This window comes from Nothoprocta perdicaria, unplaced genomic scaffold, assembly GCF_003342845.1.
Source record: "Nothoprocta perdicaria isolate Ctin4 unplaced genomic scaffold, notPer1 scaffold_314, whole genome shotgun sequence".
NCBI classification, from domain to species: Eukaryota; Metazoa; Chordata; class Aves; order Tinamiformes; family Tinamidae; genus Nothoprocta; species Nothoprocta perdicaria.
Genome location: NW_020455549.1, coordinates 362,452 through 373,104, shown reverse-complemented (window position 1 = coordinate 373,104; position 10,653 = coordinate 362,452). Strand labels below are relative to the sequence as shown.

General features: G+C 59.1%; 1 protein-coding gene and 1 non-coding gene across 2 annotated transcripts; both read left to right on the top strand.

Annotated features, from left to right (window-relative positions):
- The first annotated feature begins 378 nt into the window (after positions 1-378).
- Positions 379-10,333, top strand: KANSL2 (KAT8 regulatory NSL complex subunit 2). Its single transcript, XM_026042800.1, has 9 exons — positions 379-658; positions 1,565-1,743; positions 2,321-2,435; positions 2,850-3,013; positions 4,260-4,426; positions 4,880-4,976; positions 7,431-7,684; positions 8,984-9,220; positions 9,909-10,333. Exons 1-9 carry the CDS (start codon positions 408-410, stop codon positions 10,035-10,037), a joined length of 1,593 nt encoding a protein of 530 aa, XP_025898585.1. The 5' UTR covers positions 379-407; the 3' UTR covers positions 10,038-10,333.
- On the top strand, positions 5,054-5,190 carry LOC112950336. The gene has a single exon (XR_003249997.1). It is a non-coding gene; the product is annotated as a small nucleolar RNA SNORA2/SNORA34 family (small nucleolar RNA).
- Positions 10,334-10,653: the final 320 nt, after the last annotated feature.

Sequence of the window (10,653 nt, the reverse complement as noted above, 5' to 3'; positions counted from 1 at the left end):
GGGGCCGGGGACACCGGGAGGGGGGGCGGGACCGGCGGGGGGGCACTGGGAGGAGGGAGCGGGAACGAGGCTGCCCCGGGAGGAAGGACCGGGAACGGGGCTGCAGCGGGAGGAGGGGATGGACGCCGGGATGCGGCGGGAGCAGCACCCGGCTAAGGGGGCCACATCCAGGGTCGTTCCGGGGCTGGAAGCCGCGCTGGGAGGCGCTGAAGGGCGTCCGGGACCCAAGGAGCCGGGGGGCACCGGGGAGGGGGTGCCCTAAACGGGGGGTGCGCAGGGGGGCCCATGAGGGGTGGGTGCGAGGGGTCCCATGCAGGGAGGAGCTGCCCAGCCCTAGCTTCTTCATTCTTTTTTACCCGTTTCGGTTCTTTTACGTGGGCCGGCGTCTCCCCCCCGCAGGTTTTGGCATGAACAGGATTCGGATCCACGTGCTGCCGTCGAGCCGAGGCCGCCTGGCGCCGGGGCCGCGGCCGCAGGAGCCTCCCCTGTGTGCCTTTACCCACCGGCAGTGCTCACAGCCGCGCCTCGAGGGCCAGGAGTTCTGCATCAAGCACATCCTGGAGGACAGGAGCGCCCCGTTCAAGCAGTGCAGCTACGTGTCGGCCAAGAACGGGAAGCGGTGCCCAAATGCCGCCCCCAAACCGGAGAAGAAGGACGGGTCAGTATCTGCCCTCTGCTCTGCGCTGCGTGGAGTTAAAAGTGGGGAGCAGACAGTGGTGGGGTACAAGAGGCAGGTCCTTTTCCTTTCTCCGCTGTTGCACTAGTGCTAACCTCAGGCAAGGTGTTTTTGCGCTTCTGAGCATTGTTAATCCAGCAAAATGAGTCCCCGTGGAGTCTTTCTGAGCCAGTGGGACTGTGGGGCCGCTGTCCCAGGAGCTGCCGTTGCCCCCATGGAGCTCGAGGTGCTCTTAGGGTTAATCCTCCCCCTGGCCGCTCTGCTCCCAGTTTATTCGGAGCCGATGACCTGCTGGCGCCTTTGATGTGTGCAGAATGTTCCGGGCGAAAGGACCTAGAGTTGTTATTGACGACGGTGAAGGCACCAGCAGGGCCTGGTTACAGTTATTGGCGCGTCGGCCTTTACATCCCTACCCGAGGCCACCCGCGTTTGAAAACTCACAGTCCTGATTCTGCCCGTGGTGCCTCTGCAGTAACAGAGGGTGAATCCCAACGTGGGCCAACGTGCTCTGCACGGACACTGGAATTCCAGCAGAAATTCCAGAGGCAGCTGGGTTTGCTGCCCCTGGAAATAAAAATAGAAATAAAAATGGAAAAAAAAAGAAATAAAAAGCCCTTTTCTCCCCCCGCTGCTGTTGTGGTGCTGCCAGTGTCAGTGCCAGAGGTGACATTTCATGGTGACATGTGCTCTGCGGGCCACTTGGGGCTCTCTGGGCTTTCTGAAGGACACCAGCAGTCAGTGGCAGTGTTAGGTTTTGCTGGGGGAGGTGGCTGTGGAGCAGGATTTCCCTTCCAAACGGCAGTGAGTGCCTCTCCCCGTGTCACTTGTTGGTTTTGTTGCCCTCCGGAGAACCTGGAGCCCTAACGTGCCCTTGCTGTGTCTGCCCAGCGTGTCGTTCTGCGCCGAGCACGCCCGTCGCAACGCCCTGGCTCTCCAAGCCCAGCTGAAAAAGTCCAACCCTGGACCCGCAAGCGAGACTCTGCTTTGCCAGCTCAGCTCCTACGCCAAAACAGAGCTGGGCTCCCAGGCTGCAGAGAGCAGCCGCAGCGAAGCCAGTTGCATCCTAGGTAAGAATTGAATGTGAAACCAGTGAGAGAAAACGAGGAATTCTCTCTCTTTTGTTTTTGGAAATGCCAAGAATGTCGCTTACAAAATCCCACGGCAAGCCAAGCAATCTCAGGGTCTGTGGTAGACAGCTAATGTCCCATGTCCCCGTGTGTTTTGCCCACCAGTGACTGTAGAGTCACTTTGCAGACATCACAACGTCAGGCAAAACCTGTCGGCTCTTTTCTCTCGGCCTTGTGAGGTAGAAGTGTCTGGGCGCTTCCCGTAGCCTCTCGCTGTGCCCGTCAAACCCTGCTCGTAGATGAGTCTGTTCCCTAAGGCTTCCACCTTGCAGGGTGCCTTGGTGGGGAGCCGGTTCGTGGCTCCTCAGTCGGCAGGAATGTTGCTCCACCGGAGCTCTGTAATTTGGCTGCACGTAATTAATGGCTGGCTGTCCTGCTGTACCATCCTGCTCGTGCACCTGGCGCTGGGGAGAAGCCTCCCTTGGAGGAGAGGCAGCCGGCTCGTCTCCGAGCTCGCTGGGGCAAGCGCTGGGAAGCGGGATGAGATCCCATCCCTCCCGCATCCGTGTCTTTCCAGACGAGGACAGTTGGAGCGATGGTGAGCAGGACCCTCTCACGGTGGAGCAGACGTGGCGAGGGGACCCGGACAGCGAGGCCGACAGCATCGACAGCGACCAGGAGGATCCCTTAAAGTAGGTTGGGGGGGGGTGGCTCCCTGCTGCTCACATGTGTCCTGCAGAACGGCCGGAATTCGGCGTCACACCAGGGTTTTGTTAAAGAGAGGATGCTGTTAAGGTGTTGCCGTTGGATTTGGTGTCCCTGGGAGTCGTTAGCCACAAATGCTTCCAAGTCTTGGATGTAGTGGCTCTTCTGTCAAATATTTGCTGTCGATTCTCTTTCAGTTCTGAGTAGCCTACCCACCCAAGTATTTAACAGCAGGCTCTTAGTTAAAAAAAATAAATAAAAAATGACTATTTCTGCTCCTTATCCATTGATCTGTCCAACCCTGCTCAGTCAGTGTTTCGGGTAGTGCCCCTGTTAGTGAGAAAGAACAGCCCTGAAGGGATCTTGACCAAACGTACCCCGTTGTTTGGGGTGTTTTTCAGGCACGCTGGGGTATACACAGCCGAGGAGGTGGCTTTAATCATGCGGGAGAAGCTGATCCGCCTGCAGTCCCTGTACATCGACCAGTTCAAACGACTGCAGCACCTTCTGAAGGAGAAGAAACGTCGATACCTGCACAGCCGCAAGGGAGAGCACGAAGCCATAGGCAAGTATTGGAACAGGGAGTCTCCAATCCATATTCCCCGGGCCACAGGGCGTAGTGCTTCCCTAAAACACACCAGAACAGAGAGAAAAGCCTTTAAAAATGCCCTTTTTGTTGCTTTTTTTAGAAGCACATTTAATTGCAGCGCTAACTTTGTAAGAGTGAGAATTACTGTGGGATTGAAAGTGAGACCAAGAAGGTATTTTTGTGGCTGGCCTCGTGCCTGCAGATTGGTATCATTTGGGTTAGAAGGTTGCTGGATTTCTTTGCTCTTCAAAGTTAGCAGCGTTGTCAGGAAATGAGAGTACAAAGTTAATCCTGAGACAAAAGTGCTTTTTTTGTATGGGATTTCCTGTTTTTGGTTTTTGTAAGCAACAAAAAACTGATTCTTCTGTAAGGTCCCTTCTGTGTCAGCAAAGGTTTGTGTCTGCAGTTGGGCTGGTTTTGCTGCAGTGACATTCCTGCTCCGCACACACGCAGCTTTCTCCTGCAAAAACCCTTTGGCTTTAGCTGGGATTCTTACTGCACAGAATATGCTCTTGGAGGCAGGAATTTGTAGTTCAGCAGATGAGAAACAGCACGGAATAACTGGCGGAAAGCGAGGCAGTGCAAAGAATGCCTCCGTGATAGCTCGTCCCGGAAAAGGGCATTGCACCGTTCAGTCTCCAGTAAAAATAACTGCAGGTTTCATACATAATAATTTTTTAGAACTTGTTTTTGCAAACCAGTAATAGAAAAACAGATGCTGAGCGTTGCCCTGTAATTACAGCTAGGAATGCTTACGGGAAACTGCTAGAATTTGCACACGAGTAAGCTGAAATTTGACAGTTTTTACATTCTGCCTGCGCAAATCACTGTATACTTTTGACGGGGCGAAGCCTTTTAAAAACTCCCGTTGAAAAATACTGGCAGCCCAAGTATTCCTCATCTGCAAGGGAAAATTGGGAATTTTCCCAGTGGGAACTGGGAAAAGTTTCTGGATGGAGGCCGCTTTATCGCGCCCTTACCTAACCAGAAGACGTGTTTGTGTGTCCAGAGCTCCCTCCTGGCTCACGAGGGGCTTTCACTTCTGTGTCGTTAGGCAGCAGCTGGAGCTCTTTCCTGCTGATTTTGGCTCATGGCACCCCCAAAAAATACAGTCTGCATCGTTTTCTTTAAAAGCCCCGTTGAAAGTGGGGGGGTGTTGGCATAACACTACGGGAGGAGGGCGGTCGGGGTGTTGGCTGATCCCCGCCTCGCTCCCCCGCAGGCAGCAGCCTCCTCACGGGCCCGGAAGGCCTCATGGCCAAGGAGCGGGAGAACCTGAAGCGCCTCAAGTGCCTGCGGCGCTACCGGCAGCGCTTCGGCGTGGAGGCCCTGCTGCACCGGCAGCTGCGGGAGCGCAGGGTGCTGGCGACCGACGGCGCCGCGCAGCAGGTGGGTGCCCTCCGGAGCCGCTGCCCCCTTCCTTGGAGCTCCCCAGGTGAATCCCTTGGGATTCGGGCGGATTGCGCCGTCGTTATCCTCGGAGCTCACCCCCAGTCATGTGGGTGCAGCAGTTTCTTTATCGCCATTTGTAAATTTGAAGCATTCCCTGTTTAAGGTCAGAAGATAAACCTGGGATGAGCCGTTCTTTGAGGCAAGCCTCCGAGGTGATAACGTTCTTTGTATTGAAATTGAGGCTGAGCCTGATATCTCAGTCGGTGTAACAAAAGCCTCAGTGAAAAGGACATGAGAAGGATGTGGCTCCGTGGAAGCAGAACCGTGGATTTAATCTCGCTGTGTTTTGGACAGCACAATGCAGAGTTGTGCAGGAGAGGGAATTTCTCTGGAAAAGCCCCGGATTTGGCCCCAGACAGCTCTGAGCTCCTGTTTTCCGCGTGTTTGCAGGCACACACCACCCGCTCCAGCCAGAGGTGCTTGGCCTTCGTCGACGACGTGCGATGCTCCAACCAGTCCCTGCCCATGACCAGGCACTGCCTTACCCGTATCCTTCCGTTTGCCGCCTCGGGCTGCTCCTAGGCCTGTTCTCAGGTTGAGACGCGCCTGATCCTGCTCTTAATTCTGGCCCTGAATCAAGGCCATCGGTTTGCCGTAGCCGCTGGTTTCAAGCAGGAGCCCAGAGGAATGCGTTCCTGTGGGATGTTGGCCATTCCAGAGTGTCAGGAGGGAATGGCCTGGCTCACTTGGAAGCAACAGGAGAACCTCATCAAGCCTGAGGGCTTTGCTAGCAAATTTCCGGCCGTTTTAAAGAGGATAGGAGGCAGTTGGGGCTTAGTTTGTGAGTTATTGCTCTTAAAGGCTTGGTGATGGGTACCGAGGTGCCACGCGCCATCCAAGCAGGGCCTGAATAGCAAGGGATATTTGATATTGAGGCGCTGCTCACACGGCAGATAGAGGAGGGCCTCAAGGAGGGAGTCACCTCCAGCCTGGGCCAACCCGCCCTCCTTTGGGCTCCGCAAGAGGGGCTGCTGGTTTAGACTGAGATCCCGCCCTGCGCAGGGCCGGCCTGGCCGCCGTGCGGCTCCAAACAGCTTCAGGCTGCTCCACTCTTAGACCTGACCTTGGCCGCCTCCAAGTTCTCCCCGGGGAGGAGAACCGGCAACCCAGGATCCTCCACGGTGTACCCGCTGCCCGGGGGCGATTCCTAAGCGGGATCGGGCACATAGGCCCGGCAACGGGTTTGAACCGTGTCTCTCCTCGAGTCAGTGGCGGCTGCTGCCGTGAGGCGGGATAAACTGCGGCACCCTGTCCGGAAAGGAGCCGGCAGCCCGCGGCGTGAGGAGCCCCTTGGCTTTTTTGCCTTGAAGTTGGCTGCGCGCGGGGAGCAGGAAGCTGCCATTGTTCCTCTGCAGCCAGCATATATTTTTAAATAAACCCCAGGATAAATCCGAACGGCTTGAGCAAGTCGCTCCTTGCAGCTGCCGGACTTGGAGCAGCGCAGGCCCAGAAGGGAGGGGGAAAAAACCTGCCTTTTCTGTCCTCGTGTCAGCTGACTTCTACTGACACAAACAAGATTTTCCTTGGGTTAGTCCTGCCGAGCCGATACCATCTGCAGCCTGCTCTGCCTTGCGCATCGGCGGGAGGCTCTTGGGCTTTGTTTGCTTTTCGGCAGCCTGATTATTTGTGACAATGCATTAAAGGCACCGACCCCAGCTGGGGTGTTGGGCTCCAGGTGGAGCTGGCGGTTTTCGCAGCTTGGCAGCTCATGCTTTTTGGCTCCCGATAAAGTCCGCGCTTGATCCGGAGGCATTCGGGGAGATTAAAAGCTGGCTCCCCACGCTGCTGCTCGTATGGAGACCCTTCCGTCCACATCCGCCCTTCAGGAGCGGGTAGATTTGGCTCCTCTGCGTTGCTCTCACCCAGATTACGGGCTCCCCCAAGCCCGTCTGGGAATCCTGTTGGGATTTGTGCTCGGAATGCGCTCCGAGTTGCCTCCGCGCATTGAGGTTAAAATTCAGTGGTAAATTGAAAATCCAGTCAGCTTAAGAAACTGGGTTAAGCCCGGTGTCCTTTGCATTTTCTGTGGGTTTGAAAGGTTGCGGGGGGTTGTTGTTTTTCACTCTCCGGCTGCTGTGTGTAAAAAGGAAGCCGTGAAACGAGCCCGGCGAATGCCGAGAGCGTCAGCGTGGCCGGTTATTTTGGTGGGTTCCGTACGGACATCGCTGACTCGCCAGACTCGCTCCCCACTTGAAACTGGCCCTGGCACCGAGCGCCAAATCGTCACTTAAGTGGAATTCCTGTCACCCAGTGAACAGCCCAAGAAGTCAACTCGGTTTATAGCAAGTAGAGAACTCAGGATACCCCGCGTTTTTCCTGGCTGTGTTGACCATCCCGCTGCCTTCAGCAGTGTCGGTTCACAAGGTTCTTGTTCCCTTTTGCTGGAAAAAAAGATGGGACTCGCTGCTGCTGGGCGATTGCCCTGGAAGTGAGCTACGATCCGAGCAGAGTTTCCCTTTGTGATTAAAGGCAGGAAATCCCATTTACACCTCTGGCAGGAATAGGTTTTTCCACAGGGAAAGAAAATGTGCTGGGAGGAGAGAAATACCGGAACCAAATCCCTGGCCCTGGAAAAAGCCGCGCTCTGCCGCGCGGTAGATGTTGAGGCTTGTGCAGATGCCTCTCAAAGGGATGGCTGCAAATAAAAGCGAGCCCAGGCATTTGTAGCACCTTCTATCTGCGGCTCTGCGGGTGCTTTACGAGCACCCCAGCCCCACGGCGAGCCTGGCGCCCGCATCCCCGTTATCCATCACGTAATTAAGGGGATTTGGGTGGTGAGGATGCAGCTCTGGAGCCCGCACTCCTCGCCGGGCAGGAGAACTGTGTTTTTCAACACTCTCATCCCCAAACAGCGGAGTGGCTGGCGAGACTGATGCTTCTGGATGGGTGTTTTTTAATACTTGACCATTCCGTACGAGTTGCCCTTGACTGTTTTCCCCAGACATCTGTCAAGACCCCAATCAGACCCTCTTCAAGCCGTGCCAAGGCTCCGAGGAGGCGCCGTGCCACAAGCCTGTCCCCGTGAGCCTCGCGGAGGAGCCGTGCTGCCCGCTGCACCTGCGCCTGCCGCCGCAGATGTACGTGCCCGAGCGCGTCCTCTCCGCCCCGGAGGAGCTGGAAGCTGCCCCCTCGGAGCTGTACCTGAGCGCCGCCGAGCTGCAGCCCACGGAGAACTTGCCCCTGGAGTTCAGCGATGTAAGTGGGAGCCGCCGGGTGAGCAGGCCCGGCGCGCGAGCAAGGTCGGGCGCCCAAACCCTTCCCGCAGAGGCTGCCGCTTTCACCGCGTGTCACGTAGTCGCCCTGAAATACTCAGGGCAGGGGACGTGTTGGGCAGGGGGCAGAGCACGTGTGGGGGACAGGTCAGCCCTGAGAAGGAGCCTGGGGCAAGCGGGACCTAAACTACAAGTTCTTGCCCCAAAAAATCCCTCCCTGCAGCCTCCTCCAGCACAGCCCGGCAAGGGGAGACTCAAACACGGGTGTTGCTCCTCACCTTCCTCCTGCCAGGAACTCGTTTTGTTCCTGTTGGCTGGGGAAGATCCTTCCTTGGAAAAATGGGAAGGGTTTGGGAGCTGCTTGGGGATTTTCCAGTGTTTTGGACATGATTGGGGACTGCCCCTTTAGAAGGGGCTGGTTTAAAGCTGCATTTAAGGCTTTGTAAAAAGCGGATTTTTATTTTCCCTCTTTCTCCCCCATGGAGAATTAAATACACGAGGATTTTAATCCCCAGATTATTCTGATATCCTGCATGGATGTTTAAGCCTACGTGCTTAAAATCCTCCCAGATTGGTTTAAACCAAACCACTGGGCTCATCTGGAGCTCGTGCTCCGAAGGAGCCGTCACTTGCTTGGAGGTTTGGATGTCGCCAAGATTCCTGAGCGCTTCCGTCAGCGGCGGATCGCGCAGCCCAAGAAGGGCTGCGGGAGGAGGGTTTTCCTGCGGCCCTGGAGCAGGGAAAGGGGCAGCGGATGCCGCTCTGGAGCAGGAGACCTCGCGCTGCTGCCTCCGGAGCCCTTTGGGGCTGCCCAGGAGGAGCCGGAGCCGCTGTGGAGCAGGGCTGGGATGCGGCGCCCGGATCCGGGCGTCACGGATGCCGCCCCTGGCTTTGCCGGGGAGCCAGTGCTCCTTCCCAGGGGGCTGCTGCCCATGGAAACAGGATTTGTGGGAGTTTATTGAGGTCAGAAATAAAAACCAGGACTGTAACCGCCCTCACCAACACTCTCCCCTTCAAGGGAGCTCCTGGCCTGGCTTTCGGGAGCAGGCTGGGTGAATCCAGGGCCCGGGTTCTGCCATTCCCGCCTGGAGCCAGGCACGGGTGTGATCCGCGGAGCGTGGCCGGAGAGGCCGGCACGATGCCCTTCCACGGCCCTGCGGCGCAGCCGGAGCACCGGAGCCGCCCCTTCCCGTGCTCCTTCCCGGCGGCCGTCCGGCACGAGGCGGGCTGCGGGTCGTGGGCGCTCCGGCTCACGGGCCGCTCCCGCCGCTCCCTCCCGCAGGATTTGGACGTGGTGGGTGACGGGCTGCAGTGCCCCCCGTCGCCGCTGCTCTTCGATCCCTCCGCGGCCCTCGAGCAGTCCCTGCGAGACGCGGCCGAGGCCCCCATCGACATCCTGGCCCTCGAGGAGCCGGCGCCGGCGGGGATCCTGCCCCACGCGGTGCCGCCGGACAGAGGGACCTTGTCCGGCCACGTCTTCCCGCCGCCCACAGAGCCTCTCACCGAGCTCCCGGCACAGGTACGGCCGGGAGCGGGAGCTTCCCGCCGGGAAGCGCGGCTGCGTCTCCGGGCAGCCCTTGGCCTCCAGAGCTCCACAAGGAGCCGCGGGACACGGGCAGAGCGGCTCCAGCGGCATCCCAGCAGTGCCAGCTCGGCCCCGGGTCTGGATGCCATTAGGAGAGCGCCGGGAACGGGAAGCAGAGCTCGTCCTGCCGCCCCGGAGCCGCCTGTGCTCTGTGGGTGGCTCCGTGTGTGTGGGATGGGCGGCGGGAGCAGCCTGGGAAGTGCTGGGACATCCCAGCTGCAGCCTGGGGGTGGGAATGGCGGCTGCACCCGCTCCGAGCAGCCCCTTCTCTCCCAAGCGGCCAAACCCTTTCCATGTTTTCTCTCTTCAAACAACATTTACCCCACGGTTCTGTCCTGAGGGGCCTTTTCCCGCTCTTCCAACTTGCTCTCCCTGGAGCCGGCGGCTCGTTGGGGAAGGATCCCGCGGTGGCGGCGCGCGGCCCTGGATGAAGGCCCGCGGTTTGCCGTAGCCGCCGGCTTCAAGCAGGAGCCCAGAGGAACGGCCGCTCCCGGTCTGTTGGTGCTCCCGTTCCCCATGGAGCGGCCAATTCGTTAGGGAGCGACACGGCGGTCCCGGCCGCGGCGCTGCCCGCGCGGCCCCGCCGGCTCCCCCATCACCTCCCGTTATTTTCCTTCCGCAGGGTCCCCTGGCGCTGCCCGGCAGCCGCCTTGTCCCCAAGGACGAGCGGAGGCGGGAGGAAGCGGCGGCCTCCGGACAGGCCCGTGGAGCGGCCGCCAACGGGAGCCTGGATCCGGCCTCCGTGAGCTGAGCCCGCGTGAGCTCTTCCCAGAGCCCTTCCCGGAGCAGCAGGCTCCGAACGCGCGGAGCAGCCCTTGGACTCCAGCCTGTCCCTGCCCTCCGTGCCCAGGGAGAGTCCGACAGCCGCAGGGGGAAAGCCGGAGGTGGCCGGGATCCGTGGGCCGCCCCACAGGGAGAGGACAGGGCCGTTCTCCGCAATCCCGGAGCTCTGGGTGCCCCGGAGAGGCGGGATGGGTCGGGCAGGGCCCGCTTGGGAGCAGTGCAGCTTCCTGCCTGGATTCGCCACGGGGGTGCCCGTCCTGTGGGTGCCACGAAGGTCCCCATGGGTGGCAGGAGGTCAGTAAAGGACAATAAAGAGCAGCGGATCCCGGAGCTAGGAGTGTCCCCGTGTGGTGCTTCCGGAGGGGACCGGGGACCCAGAGAGCTCCCAGGGCCAGATCTGCCTCCGGCCAGGCAGGAAAAGCTGCCGCTGCGGAGCAGCCCCGGCACCTTTTCCATATGGAGCCTGGCGCCAGCGCCCACTCCGGGATGGAGAGGGGGTAAGGAAGGGAATCCCAGTGCTACAGTCGTAGAGTCCCGGGGTTTCTGGCTTCCTTATCTACGGATCCCACAGCAGCCGCTGCCTC